Here is a 17906-nt window from a genome sequence, read left to right on the forward strand (position 1 = left end):
GCCAAATTATGTTGCAAGATGTTAAAAGCAGAATGTAAATTTGTGATTGTTTGATTTATATAAATGCTAAAAAGAAGCGGCCCAAGGATTGAGCCTTTAGGCACCCCTTTTGAAATATTTAGGGAGGCAGAAGTGAAACCATCTACTTGCACACATTGTGTTCTCCCTGATAGATAACTGTTGAACCATCCCACTGCATGTTCTGATAGTCCAATAGAGGTGAGTCTTTGAAGAAGTATTTTATGGTCCACTGTGTCAAAAGCTTTTGACAAATCAATAAACAGTGCTGCACAGTGCTGTTTATTGTCTAAGATTTTGACCAGACCATTTACAACTCTTGAAACAGCTGTTATTGTACTATGTTGTTTCCTAAAACCAGATTGGAATTCATTCAGAACATTTTTATTAATTAAATAGTCAAGTTAAGTCAAATATAAGTTAATAGTTTTAAAATAATAGACTTACAATACATTATGCAAGCACCACACCTTAAAAGTAAAACAAAAAACGTATTTGTTTACGTAGATCAAATGTTTATTATTATTATTGTTAATATTATAAATAATGATAGAAGTAAATAACTAATTCAACAATAAACAAAACAACAAAATGAAAGAAAACTGAGAAAATATATATAAAAAATACTATTAAAAAACACCGGAAAAGTTTTTTTCTCGCCTTCACTTCATTGCCCATGGTGCCCTTTGGCATTTCGTTAGTGCTACGTCACATGTTTTCCTCCCTCACGCGGTGGATCTCTCGGGTGGACCGACCGAGGCGGAATCGGGGAACATGGCAGACGAGGAGGACTCGGCGCCGGAGCCTGCCTCCGTCTCTCCCCAGGAGAGCCCTTTCACTGGGCGGCCTCACTCTGTCTTTTTCTCCGAAAGTGTTCAGCCGGCTGTCGGGATGGTGAGCCAGCTGCTAACCCAGCCGTCCTCTTTGAAGTTTGATAAAAACATCAAACAGGCCTTCTACAACACGGGGGCTATGATCTTTGTGGCTATATGCTGCGGAGCTACTGTCCTGGTGTACTTCATTCTGGAGGCCTTCCTCCGCCCGCTGCTTTGGGCAGTGCTCTGCGGGACCTTCCTCCACCCCTTCAAGTACTCCCTAGCTCGGCTCGGCCGCTCGTGGCTAAGCGGCCTGCAGGAAACCGGGACGCCCATCGTGGTGGGGACCCTGCTTATCCCTGTGTGGTGTGTGAACTACGGGGTAGAGGCGATGGGCAGGCTGGTGCTGGAGAGGCTCACAGTGCTGCTGGTGATCGGGGCCGGGGCGCCGCTTGTCTACTTCCTCTACCTTTTCTGGAGCGTCATCGGCATGCAGGTGATCCTCGGGCACATCTGTTGGATCATCGGGGCAGCGCTGGACTATTTCAACACTGTGTGGGTGAGTTAATGGACAGTGGCAACTGGAAACTACATCCCCCCTGAAATGATGACAAAAGACCCTCTGTGGATGCTACTGTGGGTGAGGTCAGCTCTATCAACTGGATCCTCATCAACAGGCTGCATACAGAGTGAAGCTGGGCAATATATTTGAAATTTATATCACAATATTAATAGGAATACTTTTTCCAATATTAATTATGTTACTGCCTGGAACATGTATGCAAAATCACCCTATACGATTCTGAAATTGGTGCAGTTCATTAGATGTAGTCCAATGTTAGATGCAAAATTCAGAAATGTAAAACAAGAAGTTAAACACAGAGCTAAAACAACTAATTTGATTAGGTGATAGACAAAAAAATAATCCACAACAAGTTTGATGCTCGATTTGTCATTTAGGTCTTTTTTTCTTTTTCAAGTGAAAATGCTCAAAGTTCACTAGTTCCAGCTTCTCCAAAGTTCAAATTATCTTTATTGTACCTTACAGGGAAATTGGTTTGCAGCCAGGATTCATACAAAAAACACAAAACACCCTTACACTGATGGACAACAACAAACGACAGGACATAGTGTACAGATTGGTTCAGTAGGAGGTTCTTCAGTTTCCAGGTAAAAGTGTCCAGTGTAAATAGCTGTGAGTTTTCTATGATAGTAAATTATTTTGAATATTGTGATTGGCAATTTTCACTATGATCTGACATTTTATAGACCAAATGATTCATTGATTAATTGAGAAAATAATGTGTGGAGTACTAATTTTCCTAGTTTAATTCAAATGAACTCACATTCATTAATGTGTATAAGTTACGTTGTTAAAGGATGACACAATATGATATTATCCCAACATAACCCCATAAATGAATGATAATCAGTATCAATAATCGGGCTGAATTAAAAGCATTGCAGAATGACAAATCGCTGCAAATTGTTTGAATTGCATTTCCTTGAATGCATCTGGGTTATTCCATTAACCTATTTTTCTTAGAACATATACCTAAACTTGTATCTTAGCTAATCAGATTTCCTGCAGTTTTAGTGTCTGATCGATCAATACCTTATTATTCCAAAACAGCTGCAGGGGCCTGAGCCCAGCTACGCTTTGACTAGATACTAATTGTATTAAATGTTCCTCCTCAGACAGCCTGTCCTTTCTCTAAATGCAGAGGTAGACTGACACAGAGCCCTTGTCCAAAAATAGGACGGATCACACACTATATTCAATTAAACAAAAGATGTCTTTGTGTGGAGTGGAACCAGCTAAGACCTTCCTGATTATTACTGATGGAGCATCGTATTTCATGCTTTTCCTGCCGAACAGCAGATTATTGTCTGTTGGTTAACAGAAGTCTGGGAAATACAGAAAGTAGTCTGATAACTTCAAGGTCTTCAAATGTTTTTGAAATGTGAAACAGTTTAGGAAAAAGATTAGGAAAATATTGAGATAGTAGCTAGCATCGACAGAGCACAATGTACAACATTTATAGGATAAGATAAGAGAGACTTTATTGATCCCACACTGGGTAAAATCCCTCGTACCTCATTTATGTGATTGTACCCCATAACATCTCCTCAGTTTTAATTGTTTTGCCACTCTGCCTCTTTTTTTTCCTCTCAGGTGTGCACTGTGGTGGTTGGCTACTTGTTGGCGGTTTGTTTCAAGTGGGGTCCCCACACTGAGCACTACCTGAGGGCCCTGGCTCTTCCTGTCTGGGCTATCCTGCTCTTCTACATTGGTGAGTGTGGGAAAGAGGGAAAGCCTGCAGAGTCTGTTCAAACATGTTTGTTGTTATTCCATACTTGTATTCAATCTCCCTCTTTACCCCTGGGAAGGTTTCTTGAAGTTTTGCCTACTTGGCAGGTAACAGGCAGCTTGAAGCAGGCTTCAGAAAATAAATTTAAACACTGTGTTTTTCCAAAGTCAAGGGAGTGAAGTTGTTTTTTAGTATCAGACAGAACCCATGCAGAGTTACAAAGTAAGATGAGGAAGTCTCCAGTATTTTTAGCACCCTTAAGGGGTGCCGTAAAGAGGTGTTGACCTTCTGGCGTGAAATGTTAAAAGTGACTGAGAGCTATTAAGAAGAAGTTCTGCTCAATAGGAGAGCAAGTAGGGTTTTCACATGACTGGGCAAATCTGAGAAAATGTTCTGTTTGGCATGTGCCTTTAATAAAATTGTTACCATAGGATTGGCTAAAATTATCAATAGTATCAGTAATTATTACAGCCTCATGTATTTTTATAAGTTCATTACACAAAAATACATATGTTTCAGCAGTAATGCACCCGAGGTCAACATTTTGCCAAGAAATAACCAGTAATAGAAAAACATATGCAGCAACATGTTTCTCCAAAATAGCGAGAAAATCTGCCGTTACCAGCCTGATTTCTGTTTCTGGTTTTAGTGTCTCTGACCGGCTCGTGGAGAGTGCCCATATTTGTGGTTGTGGTTACACTCGTCATTGTGGGCTCCCAGGAGAAGCCACCTGTCCCTGGCAGAGGTGAAGATTTATGGACACACACACATTCACATTTACCACAGTAAGAAGCCTCTGCTCCCTGTCAACTGGGCATTAATACTGTAAATATGGTATAAAAGAGTACTGGGTAAATGTATGAATCAAACAATAGAGATATAACATGTTAATTTATGAACTTTAGAGGTGCTGGTACAGTAGGTATATTTCATTACCTTTGGACATAGCTAGGCTAGCTGTTTCCCCCTGTTTACAGTCTTCATGCTAAGCTAACTGGCTGCTGGCTGTAGCTTCATATTTATAGTACAGTCATGAGAGGGGGATCAATCTTCTGATCTAACTTTCAGCAATAAAGCAAACAAGTTCCCAAAATGTCAAACTATCGCTTTTAAAGTCGAGGGGGTCAAATCAGCTTATGATTAACTTTGATGAACTGCCTTAGGAAAGAATCTTGTTGACCATAATAGTTTTTATAATTGTTATAATAATTTGTCTTCTCTGGTCCTCAAGCTCAGCTAGCACTTAGATTAAGTTATTCAATAGCTTTACGTAAACCATAAGCTACTTGAGGTGCACAGTTTGGACCATTAGACCATGTGGGTCAACACACAAACACAGCTTTTTGCTCTGCAGTGTGACTGTTATTTTCTGTCTCTCTTCATCTCCCCAGGAGAGCTGTCAGGGCAGGTGTTGTCATTTGCTGCTAACACTATTTACATGGCAATCTCCTGTAGCAACCTTCAGATGAAAACTGAGCCTAGTAAAAACTCTACCACAGGTAAGAGAGCTCACTTTCAACTCTGTTGTTTTATTCGACACATTAAACATTTTTCTGGCCCATCTTCTAGCAGCAATTAGTGGAACTTAATTACACAATTAATTAGGAACAGCTTAAGACACTTCTCCTTTGGCTTCCCCATTTGTAGTTTGCACCACTTTGTTCTCTCTTTCTCATCCTTTTCTATGCTTCCTCTGTGCGCTCTCCCTCATCTCCTCCAAGATGGTGTGCATTCTGAGGGCCCCCTACCCTCCACTCCAGGTCTCCCTCGGGGCTCTCGTTCATTACCAGGCGGCCTCTTCCAGAGAGAGAAAAGCTCCCATAGAGCCAGTGATATCTACTTTATTCTACTGGTCTGGGCCATTGTACTGGTTCAAGTCTGGCTCAACCTCTGGATCCTACAACTGCTGCCTATTCCTGTGGCTGGTAACACACACATGCATGCACACTCCCTTTCACATGTGTCGTCTCAGATCTACTGTACTCAGACTATTGTTGCATTCATACTTTAGTGTGGGTGCTGAAGAAGCTGGTGGTCCACTTTGGCCTGAAGGGCTTTGCAGAACGGACTCTCATCTCATGGTGGGTGGTGCTGGAGAAGCATGGACGGGAGCGAGAGGAAGCCCTACTGCCCGGACCAATCAAAGGCTTGGCTCAGTTCCTGCTGCGCGTCGACACCAAGGTAACGTCTCCGACCGATCTCCAGATGCCGCAGGTGCAGGCGCTTTCCTTATTTCCTCTTTCTTTGATTTCACACATTTTCATCCTGGCACGCAAACATTATCTGTTACACCGGTACGTGTTTTTAGTGTTGTTTATGTAGTATATTCATCAATGTCCGAATTATCACCGGACTCAGCAGTTCCTCTCAGTTCTACCGAACTTTATTAGGTCTATGAGACGCTTATGCAGAGACACAGCAGGCGGCTTTTTTTTCTTCAAAAAAAGGTTCTGATAAACCGATTGTACACTACCTGCTCGGCACTAAATGGCAGATAGACAAAGTTAGCAACTAACTGGTAAACCTAGTGGATCATTTAGCAGCTAGAGATTACGGTATTTCCAAAAAACAAGCTAAAAGAGAGTAAGAATATTGGACTTTGAACACAAACAAGACTCCAAATAAATGATCATGTTGCTCCGTGTGTAATGGATGTATAAGTAGGCAGTTGTTTGCCATAACAATTTTATAAGGCGACAACTGACACTTTTTACACTTAAAGATGTCTTTCTCCTGAGGTTTTTGGGATGTAGTAATGTTGTGTGTTTATAATCACAATGATTTGCATCCCACTGTATAGCTAGTCCACTGTAGTCAAATCCTGCCTGCCACGCTACACTTCCTGATCCCTCACTACCTGTACCCAAAGAGGATGTGTTCTTGTCACACGGGTACATGTGATGACTGCTGCACAGGATCTTTCCAAAAATAATCTTCCCAATGTCTCTTTTTCTCCTCCCCAAGCTCTGGCATTGGCTTAACAAGCAGGTAATGATTTGGAGGAGCAGAATGCTGAGAGAAAGAGAGACTGACAGAAAGAGTGTGCATGAGAGAAAGCGAGAGAAGAAAGATAATAACCCGTATACTGTATATGTGTGGGTGTGTGTGAGAAGGCGTTAGCTCACGCTTGGACTGGCGCTTTACCCATTCACCGTCATTACCCTGACATCCTTTCTACATGTCCATCCTCTCGCTGCTTTCCTGCTTCCTGCTTATATTGTTACAGGAAGCTACGGTCGGGGAGGTGTGACTCCTTGGTCCCTCTGCCTCGTCTGTACCTTCCCTGCTGCGATCTAACTGGCAGGTTTGGCTTGAGAGTGTATGAGCTGCATGGAGAGATGGCTGATGTAGACAGAGCAGAGCTGAGTGGGAGGAGAAGGCAGTGTTTCTGAATAAATGTTGGCTGATAAACTTGATGTTAACTATGTTTTTATAGAGGTGTAGGAGAAAGACTTTCATGGAAGCCTTGGAGAGATGTGGTTACGCTTCAGGAGCTTTTATGGGTGGGAATGGGGCTAGGGATGAACAAAACAATGGAAACACCTAATAGTTTGTCAACATTAAGCACTAAATAAAAACCAACTTGGGCCAACTTTGACCTCTTTAGAAGAGTTTTACGTCTCTTTATGGTGTTTTTTTATGAGGCTTTAACTGTATGTTGTAGCATACATATTTGACGCTCCAGTTTTTAGGGACAAAGGTTGTGTTTTAGGAATAAAAGAACAAATCCCATAAATAGAACTAAACCAACAATAAATTGTTGCCTGTGTGTTATGTATTGAGAGATGGACTAAAATGTTGTTTATTTTGGTCTTTTCATTCAAATGTATTGACAATAGGAGAGTATAGAAAAATACCGTTAGGGACTGTTCGTTATTTATTTAAGGGGCCACCGGAGGAGTTTTGGGACCTTTAGGCTAAAAAGACTTGACCCTCCCCTCGCCAGTAATAATTTTTCTATGACCCTGCAAAATGATTTGAAAAAGAGGCATGACCCTCCCCTTATGTGCTAGTTTGCGCTTAACAAAGATGTACAGATGCCATTTGATTTTTTACAGCCATGACATACATGAAATAAAACAATAAAACATTGAGACCATTCAGCAAAAAACACTGGGAAATAATCAATTCAACACTGGTTGCTATGGACTCGTCACTAGGCTTCCTCAGTCATTGTATATTTTAGCACATAGGTAAAGCTGCCGAAGCTGAACATTATATTCCAAAACATATGTTTATTTTTAAAGCAGATTTTAAATTACATTGTAACAATTTAACAATTCGCCCTTATGAAATCCAATCGCGGCACGGCTGTCTTGGAACGCAATAAACAGACTGTGGCGGAATGCCCCAACACTTAAATTCAACTAAAATGTAACAGTGAACAATCAGTGTTGGACCTACAGTCTGTTGAGATGCCTCTCTAAACGCAGAAATGAAGCGCAGTCACACCATATGTTAAGACACCTTGAGAAAAAAGATCCGTATTTTGGCGTAATCCAATGACACGGAAAAAAAAGTAATCCACAGCGATGAGTAGATCCACAAAAAGGTAAATGACACGGTGTATCCAGCAAGGCCTATACGATCGTCACATTCACCAGCCAGCTCCAAACAGGTGTACGAGGCCTCTCCACTTTGCCGTTTAAACAAAGTGGAATAAACGTATACAAGTCCAAATCTACACAAAACCCGCAATCAATTAGTAAGCTGACATCACATGTATATACATGGCATTTAGGAAACCTTTATTGCAACGTTGGCACGGCAAGATGTCCAGACTAGTGCAACAGTAACTTTCGTTTTTTGCGTCCTGCTGCTCCCATCGTCAGCCAGGTAATATTTTTTTTACTAAAGCAGTATATGAAATCTGATTTATTATCTACCACCATTTAGTTGTTTTGTGTTATTTAAGATATTTATAAAATATCTGGTCATGCCAAATATAATTAATTATTCCACTAATTTTTTAAACGATGCAATTACCCGTTTCAGCCACCATGGGGCAGTGCTCCCTCTGCCCCCCAGCAAACTCATGGGTCAGACCCATCTGGTAGCGAAGGAGGGCAGAGACTAAGATCTACATGAAAAAATATGCACCAAACAAGCCACTTTGAAATGTTGCTTTTTTAATGAATACAAAAGTTGGGTGACCCCCCCTCCTAGACTAAAAATGTTTGGGTGACCCTCCCCTCAACAAAGAATCAAAAGACATGATCCTCCCCTATTTTCCTCCGGTGGTCCATTCCATAAATACCGAACAGTCCCTTACTATTCTTTAAAAGTTCAATTAAGTTTAGATCTTGAATCCTGGCATGGTCATGGCAGGTTTTTGACATGAAACCCATGTTGAATGGTAATATAAGAAGTCTTAATAGCATAACAAAAGTGTTAACGCAATGCATTTGTTGTAGGTATGAGACCTGTTGACTTTTACAAGATAGAAGCTGTTCAGAAACAGCCAGGTGTCCACTGGGTTTCTCAGGTTTCTCTTAAAACATAAACTGATTTAGGTGCAGGAAACATGGTGAACGGTGACTTATCAGACTGCACTAACCTTTTTTGTCTACGGGTTGTGCCCCTACACTAGGATGTTTGTTGTCGTACATTAGCTTTGAAAACACAAATGCCAATTCATGAAGCATATAATGTCCTGTTTTTGTTGAGACAACAATGTCACAGAGGAGTTGGTGCAATGTTGAGATTTCTGAATACATCGTTTGTAATGTTGATTATGTATTTTTTATTTTTAAGGTCTGTTTCTACATTAATAAATGTGTTGTTTGTAAAAACAGGACTGACTGTGTGGCCTTTTCAAAGTGTCATTAGTGGTTTTGAGTTGCCATTTTTTGCTAATTGGTGATCAACATACTGTACTAATTTATCAGTTGAATTGCCTGATTTTAAAATCAAGAATAAGTCCTTGCTGATGTGGTGTTTCCATTTTGTTGTTGTTGTTGTTCTGAATTTAATCCACATCAGTCAGCCTGCCAACTATCTTATGTAAAGTAAAGCTTCATTCTTATGGACGATAAGAAAAAAGTTCAACATTCATCTAGAATATTAAACTGTTTATTAGAGCTGGGCAATATATCAATATTATATCGATATCGTGATATGAGACCAGATATCGTCTCAGATTTTGGATATCGTAATATGGCATAAGTGTAGTTTTTTTTAGTCTTACTTGACTGTTGTAACTATTCTATTATTTGCCTTTACCAACTTAGTCGTTATATCCACATTACTGATGATTATTTATCAAAAATCTCATTGTGTAAATATTTTGTGAACGCACCAAATGGTCAACACTACAATAACGTTGTGGTATCAATATCGAGGTATTTGGTCAAAAATATCATATTTGATTTTCTCCATATCGCCCAGCCCTACTGTTTATTCTGGACTTTAAGACTGTATCGCATAGTTTAGCTAAAATGCAGTGGGACTTTTACTGCCATATCATTTCATCATCAATATAATGACAAACATTAGGACATGGCCTTATGGGAGAGAGGTGTCCACTAACAGTAACTAGCCATCCACTCCAGTAACTTGATTTTAACACATGACTTGTGTGGCATTAACACACACATATAGATGGAGATAAGATGACTGTTGGTGCAGTTTTTGAGCATTGAGAAACCTGAGTTAAGAATTTCAGCACATTTCAACAGAAGGAACTTTGAAAGACTGATGGATGGGCTTGTAACAATTTTCAAATAAAAGATACTGACAGAAAAGTCATGCATTCAAAAGATAACACAACCTGAGTTTGTCACTTGCATGTTTCCATGTAAAGTGCAAGGATATGTGCATGCATGTGTACAGATACCCTGGCTCACTCAGTCAACTACCTTGCTTTTCTCAGGGCCCAAGGGGGCAGCTTTCAGATCCAAAATGTCTTCTTCACATAGGAAGGACACAGGTTTCTCTATGTGTCTGATCACTGCATGTTTTCAACCTCTTCAGAATTGTACTGACTTCGTATCTATTCTGTCACCTCCCTGTGTCCCCCCTTTCTTCTATTTCTTCTGGTCTGTGTCCTCTCTATGTGCGTAGATGGTCGTGTGGTTGGAGCGATCTCTAGATAAAATCATCAGCATCTTCATCATCTTCCTCCTGGTCACAGGGACCCTGCTCATGGCTCTGCTACTCACCGCTATGGTTTTTGTTCCTTGTTGAATTACTTCACCGCATTTCAAATCACTGACATCGTCTTGGATGTGGACTCTTGAACGTTGTTTTTTTATCTTTCTAGGTTCACCATGAAAGTGTTCACATCATCGACGTAACCAGTAACCTCATCAACGAGACTGTGTCTAACCATCCAGAATGGGCCAAGTATAACAGTTTACTCTCTTTTTTATTTCTATCTTTTTTTCTTTTGTGTTTCGAGTTAATAATTTCTCATCATCTTTTCTTCTCACAATGTCCTCTAGTTTGCTTCCAGAGGCACGTGTGGTGCAGAAGGCTCTGAATTCAGCTGCTACTAATGTTTATCAACACGGTAGAGAATGGATAACACAAAAGGTAAGAATAATAATTGCCTAAATGTTTTCCACTGATATCTCTGACTCAAAATATGGAAGTGAAAACCGAATACTTTAGTAAGTTGTTATGCATTGAATCTTTCTTCTTTTGTGCAGCTCCATAAGATGTTAGGAGACAAGGTGAACAACACAGCTGTGATTGAGAAACAGGTTTTGGAGCTCTGGGACAGACTGTACCACTCCTGGTTTGTGAAGGTCAGGCCAGTCCATTTCACTTCTTGATGTTGGGGGACAGATTTGTCCTCTAAAAATATCATACACAAAATATTCCATGCATTTTCCAGAACATGACCCACCCTGGACGCCACCGCGGTCAGAAGATGGTGGTTCAGAGAGGGAACAGCTGGCTAGGCGACATCCTGGACTGGAAGGACGTCGCCTCCTTTCTGCAGGAAAATATTGAGACCCTGCTGTCTGTAAGTTTGAGTGTGTTTAACACCATCTTCTGTATGAGGCAGATGATTTGCGTATATTTTGCTTTGTTAGATCTGTCAGTCCATTTGCAAAACTCTTGGTTGAATAACGTTTGACTAAAGCCTAGGGGGTGTTACATCCTTTGTTTGTCCTTGTTGTCAAAGATTATATTTCTGAGAATCAGTAAAACGTGATTTGTCTACAGTGGGCGTTACGATAACTGCAGGTTATAAATAATTGACATGTTTATAACTGTGTCTCAAAGGGGTGTACAGATTTCCTGTGGATGACATGTTTACTGTTGCCTCGGGGTTTTGTAGATCATGGAGTCTCTGTGGGTGGTAATGAGTAGAAATGTCGGCCTCCTCATTTCCACCACGACCACTCTCCTCACCGTCTTGTTCCACAGCGGCACGGCTCTGCTCAACTTTGCCCTGAGCCTGGTATGAACACTGAATTGTCTAACACAAAATTACATGGGTTTGGGTTATTGATATTTATTTACGAGGTTAATTATTTGTGTTAACACCAGCAAAATTTCCAACTGAGGGTAAACTGCTTTGCACTTAGAAAATAAATTGTCTTTTGAAGTTCACATTTGCTGCATCTTTATTCTTTTGTAATGGACATATCAGCCTTTATCAGTGATTGAATGATACTATTCCCATTGTTGTCCCTGGTGTTTGCCCAGTCCACCAACATTTAGCAACCTTATTGGTTGGTTGGTGGTTGGTGGGGGACCTATAATGGTTGCCATTACATACATCTGTATGCATTTGTTTAAAAAAAGAACGTATGTATTCTTGGTCTGGATAGTGCAGCCAATCATTTTATTTATCCCTTCATCCTAATTCTCACTTGGAGATCTAGAAATTAGAAAAACCCTCTGCAGACTGGCCTTCATGGAAGCATTTGCAACAGATCTTGATGCTTGATATGTCTGAAGGGCATGACTATTCTTAGTGTGACATGCTTTAGTGGTAAAGTAGAGGATTCGCATGTACAAGGGGACTCTGTTCCTTTTTGTTTTTTTTCCAAGCGTACAAGTACACGTTAAATCATCTGAATTTGCATATTTGCCCATATTTGTGCTGTTTCAGGTGATTTTCCTGACCACTCTCTTCTACCTGCTGAGCTCTAGTGGTGAATACTACAAACCTGTCAAATGGGTGATCAGCCTGACCCCCCTCTCCCAGCCTGGAGCCTCCTCAAATATCATAGGCCAGTCTGTAGAAGAGGCTATCAGGTAGACACACACACATACACACATACACACACACACACAAACTAAATTTTTTAAACAATCTAAACATTTATCTAACGGAGATCATTTTTGACCGTGTGTGGTTGTTTGTTTTGAAGAGGAGTGTTTGACGCCTCTCTGAAAATGGCTGGCTTCTATGGCCTCTACACTTGGCTAACTCACACCATATTTGGCATCAACATAGTCTTCATTCCTTCTGGTGAGTCATCGTGTTCACAGCAGATCGTGACGTCACTATAACTGCACCTGCCAAGCCACAGTCGGCGTTTTCTCACTCTTTGAATCCCTTTCTCTTGGCCTGAAGCTCTGGCTGCCATCCTGGGTGCAGTGCCTTTCCTGGGGACCTACTGGGCAGCGGTGCCAGCGGTATGCGACCTGTGGTTGGTGCAGGGCGAAGGCGCCAAGGCCCTGCTGCTGCTGATCTGCCATCTGCTCCCAACATATTTTGTAGATACAGCTATCTACTCTGACATATCAGGGTATGAATGTGTGACACCAGCTTGTGTTATTAGAGCTTCCCCTTGTAGCGTTGACACATTTGACCAACACATTTCATCAAACCAACTGCCTGGTTGCTACCCAAATATGGCTTTAAAAGGAAACCATTCTTTTTAGCTATAAACAGTGTGTCCATTTGCCTTGGGCAAAGCTGTTTGAGATAGACCTAATGAAAACAACACCAGACAGCGGGCCAAATAATGCTCCATCTCAGCTGTTATTGGCAGCCTGGCCATGTGTCCACGTCTATTCCCCTTTTGAATAGTGTGTCCTGTAGAGCCGCCCTTCATGGTTTGACTTAACTAGTTTAATGTTAGGTTATGATTAGGTGACACAAAAATGACTAGTTGGAATTAGTCTTAAGGTAAGGGGCAACAGACTACAGACAAACATTGTAAAATTGCCCTGTAAATTTCATTAACATATAATTTACATTATTAAGTGTTTTCAAAAGCATACTTTGCATTCATAGCCTGGGTTCTACATTGTTAAATAGTAAAAAAGAAAACAATTGACAACTTTTTTTAAGGTGATTGAAGTCTAAAAACGCTTGCTGTACTTTTTAAGTCATGTACAATACACATCATTACATTACGTATATGTCAGGTGAAATATGTAAAACAAAAATCCACTACGCATTTCTATTTTTTTATTTCATAAATTTTCTAGGTATTTCTTTGTGTTGATCTGTTTTTTTGTCTCGTGTCTCAGGGGTGGACACCCGTATCTGACAGGTCTGGCGGTGGCAGGTGGAGCGTACTATCTGGGCTTGGAGGGCGCCATCATCGGGCCCATCCTCCTCTGCATCCTGGTAGTTGCAGCCAACATCTACAGTGCTATGCTGATGAGCCCAAGCTCTGCAGCGCCGACACCGGTGCAATCCAGCTGGCCGCTCCACCCCATGAGGTGAAGATAAAAATCTGCAACGCTTTCAATGAGCTGATCAAATCTTCAGAAATATGCAACCAAACCATTATTGCTTGTCACTCTCAGGACCTTCACAGACTCCACGCCTCTGTCCTGAAGAAGACCAATGAGTGAGAGGGTGTGTCCCGGTGGAATGTCACCTGGCTATCTATTGGCTGATTCCTCAGGGAGAAGCGCTCCACTCCCTGAAGCTCCTCCCTACGCCACCTGGCTCTACAGGAACGAGAAGAGATGGCGGTGTAACGGCTGGTCACCCATGATGCCGTCAGATACCAGAGCTGTTTCTCTGAGCATCATGGCACCTGTCACTCTCATTCAAAACCCTAAACTTAAAGATGCAAGTTTTCATCCTGATCCCTAACATGGACCAATGGCGTCACATCAGGCATTACGATTATGAATTGTGGAGACGTTGATGCTAATCACATCATCTCTCAGAAATCCCAGTGCCTAAATCAATTACTGTATGTAATGTTTAACAATGCCTAAAATTACTGTGCGGTTTGTGGTGAATCACAATATGATATATTTTATCTACAAAGCCCCCGATTTCCACCCTGCACACTGTTTTTTTTAAGCTACAGACTTAGTATGTGGTTGTAAAGTAACTGGACTCCTTACCTCTCTCCTCATGGAGGCTCAAGTAGAGTTTGTAGTGAATGCTTAAGAGGAGTTGTTGACTGTTTTTTAGTTTAACTTAATGTGTCATTCACGTTTCAGTGATAGCAGCTGTGAGTTTGCAACTCTAGATCTCTGCTTTGACAAAGGTTCAAGCTTTCATTACCACTGTTTTACTTCTTTAGTATATGTGCGGTTGAATCACAGCAAATGCCTCCGCTGATTTTTTGATGGGAAGTTCTTAAGTGGATCCGATTAGACATGCTGATTTTGAGGGAGTTTGGTCTGAATCCGAGACCAGAGGATTACTGAGCGATTCTGTTTGTACATTTTAATTTATTTGAAGCTTAACTTGTTTTTTGTTTTTTTTACACATTGTGAGTGCAAATACATACAACCAAGCTTTTCATTTTAAGCATGCATAGCTGATATGTCAGTATTGAAGCATGTTTACACTCAGAATAACTTGATATTGACAAGTTTGACTGAGTATTTCTGTGAGCACTTTAGAGTTTGCTGACTGTCATCCCCATCACATGATTTCATCATAGTTTTGACCTCACACACCTTAAATCTGTTAGAAATGTCTGTATATTTTCTACTGACCTCATCCACTCCCACAGTCAGAGCACTTGAGTGAGTATGGAGTAGTTAACATCACTTGAAGCTTTAATCAAAGAGATGTACAGATGAATTGTGTATGTAATGTGACACATTGATCATACATGGCTACTATGTTAGCTGTTTGAGGGCTGTGATGTGTTCTCGGTTGGAACAGGCGTTTAGCAACGTTTTCACTGTTTTACTACATTACTGTAGTTGGTACTGTTGCTTGTACTGTTTTTTAATTACCAGATATTCACTGACACAATAAACAATTTAAACTGCAGTAGCTTTGTTGAGTGCCTTATTACTAGTTTGCTTTTTTTAGGAATTATGACTGCAATTAATAATTATTTCCATTGTCAGTTAATCTGATTATTTTTATTCACTTATACCTACAGGTGACATTTTCTCCGACCATCCATTGATTGTACAATGATACAATGTGTACAAATGTGTGTTAAGCTCTTTTATTCAAGCAAAAGTACCAATAAAACAATGTCAAGTAAATGTACTTCATTTAAAATCTAAGTCAATGAATGGCTGTGTTTTTTATATTATAATAATGTATTAACATAAAACTGTAAATTCAATGTTGTGGGTTGAGTTGATTTTAAATACTGTATATATTGTTGGGTAGTTTAGTACTTATTATATGTAGGAATCCTCAAGTTAAAAGTAATACCTTTTTAAAAGACCACTTCCATAAATTTTGATATGAAACAAACCTAAAAACTGTCATAATATAGTATGTCATGAAAAGTCATAGTATAGTATTTCATATAAAATGTCAAAAAATATTTAGGTGTAGTTTTTAATAAAGCAAGTCAAATAAAATGTCTTAGTATAGTATGTCATGAAAAGGCCAAAAGCCATTAAAAAAGTGAAAGAAAAATGTCATTAAAAAGTCCTAGTATAGTATGTCCTATAAAATGTCTAAAAAACTAAAAAACTATAAAAACTATTTCTTAGGTATAGTGTCATGAGAAAAGTCAAATAAAAAGTCATAGTATAGTATGTCATGAAAAGGTAAAAAGTCATTAAAAAAAGTCATAGTATAGTAGGTCATAAAAAGTCATAGTATAGTATGTCATAAAATATCATAAAAATGTCTTAGGTATAGTGTGTCATAATAAAAGTCAAATAAAAAGTCATAGTATAGCGTGTCATAAAAAGTCTTGAAAAAGTCTAAGTATAGTGTGTCATAAAAAGTCATAAAAATGTCTTAGGTATAGTTTGTCATAAGAAAATAAAGTCATAGTATAGTATGTCATGAAAAGGTAAAAAGTCATTAAAAAAAGTCATAGTATAGTAGGTCATAAAAAGTCATACTATCGTATGTCCTATACAATGTCATAACGATGTCTTAGGTATAGTGTGTAATTATAAAAGTCAAATAAAAAGTCATAGTATAGTATAGTTTGTCATAAAAAGTAATTAAAAAAAATCATTGTATACTGCATCATCAAAAGTCATAAAAAGTTATAGTATAGCATGTAATAAAAAGTAATAAAATGTCATAGTATAGTGTGTCATAAAAAGTCATGGTATATTGTGTCAAAAAGTCCTGAAAAAGTCATAGTTTAGTATGTAATGACATGTCATAAAAATGTCTTAGATATAGTTTGTTGTTAAAAACTCAAATAAAAAGTCATAGTATAGTATGTCATGAAAATGTCAAAAGTCATAGTATAGTGTTTCATAAAAAAATCATAAAATGTCAAAGTATAGTCTGTCATAAAAAGTCATAGTATAGCAAGTCATAAAATGTCATAAAAGTGTCTTAGGTATAGTGTGTCATAAGAAAAGTCGAATGAAAAGTCATAGTATAGTATGTCATAAAAAGTCATAAAAAATCATAGTATAGTGTCATAAGAAGTCATGGTATGGTATGTAATTAAAAAGTCATAGTATAGTGTGTCATAAACAAGTCACAGTATATTATATCATAAAATGTAACAAAAAGTCATTGTAAAGTGTGTCATAAAAGCCATGAAAAATTCATAAAAATTACTTAGAGAATGCTTGTCATAGGAAAAGGCAAATAAAAAGTCATAGTATGTCATGCAAAGTCATAAAAAGCATAGTATAGTGTTTCATAAAAATTCATAAAAAGTCATAGTATAGTATGTCATAAAAAGTCATAGTTTAGTGTGTTATAAAAAAATCATAGTATAGTGTTTCATAAAAAGTCATAAAAATGACTTAGGGAATGCTTGTCATAAGAAAAGGCAAATAAAAAGTAATAGTATAGTATGTCATAAAAAGTAATAGTATTGTGTGACATAAAAAGTCATAAAACGTCATAGTTTAGTGCATCATAAAAAAGTCATGGTATAGTGTGTCATAAAAACGTCATAAAAAGTCAGAGTATAGTTTGTCATTTAAAGTCAAAGTATAGTATTTCATAAAAAGTCATAGTATAGTGTTAATAAAAAGTCATAGTATAGTATGTCATAAAAAGTAATAAAAAGTCATAGTATAGTATGTCATAAAAAGTCATAAAAAATCATAGTATAGTGTCATAAGAAGTCATGGTATGGTATGTAATTAAAAAGTCATAGTATAGTGTGTCATAAACAAGTCACAGTATATTATGTCATAAAAAGTAATAAAAAGTCATAGTATAGTGTGTCATAAAAAGTAATAAAACGTTATTGTATAGTGTCATAAAAGCCATGAAAAAGTCAAAGTATAGTGTGTCATAAAAAAATCATAGTATAGTATGTCATGAAAAGTCATAAGAAATCATAGTATAGTATGTCATAAAAAAGTCACAGTATAGTATATCATAAAATGTAAGAAAAAGTAATAGTATACTGTGTCATAAAAGCCATGAAAAAGTCATAGCATAGTATGTCATGAAAAGTCATAAAAAGTCATA

The 17906-nt window shown here is 38.6% G+C and overlaps 1 protein-coding gene across 2 annotated transcripts; it reads left to right on the forward strand.

Moving 5' to 3' along the window:
- Window positions 1-728: 728 nt before the first annotated feature.
- Window positions 729-15308, forward strand: tmem245 (transmembrane protein 245). Of its 2 annotated transcripts, XM_078253020.1 has the most exons (17): window positions 729-1392; window positions 3010-3127; window positions 3795-3890; window positions 4537-4644; window positions 4867-5070; window positions 5157-5326; window positions 10208-10312; window positions 10407-10489; window positions 10588-10678; window positions 10795-10893; window positions 10983-11114; window positions 11433-11555; window positions 12213-12358; window positions 12475-12575; window positions 12681-12855; window positions 13586-13780; window positions 13868-15308. In XM_078253020.1, the coding sequence occupies exons 1-17, from the start codon at window positions 793-795 to the stop codon at window positions 13896-13898; spliced, it is 2577 nt and encodes an 858-aa protein (XP_078109146.1). In that variant the 5' UTR covers window positions 729-792; the 3' UTR covers window positions 13899-15308. The 2 variants fall into 2 exon arrangements, with proteins under 2 accessions (XP_078109146.1, XP_078109147.1); XM_078253021.1 differs by lacking the exon at window positions 10208-10312.
- Window positions 15309-17906: the final 2598 nt, after the last annotated feature.

This window comes from Sander vitreus, chromosome 6 (assembly GCF_031162955.1).
Source record: "Sander vitreus isolate 19-12246 chromosome 6, sanVit1, whole genome shotgun sequence".
In the NCBI taxonomy this organism is placed as follows: domain Eukaryota; kingdom Metazoa; phylum Chordata; class Actinopteri; order Perciformes; family Percidae; genus Sander; species Sander vitreus.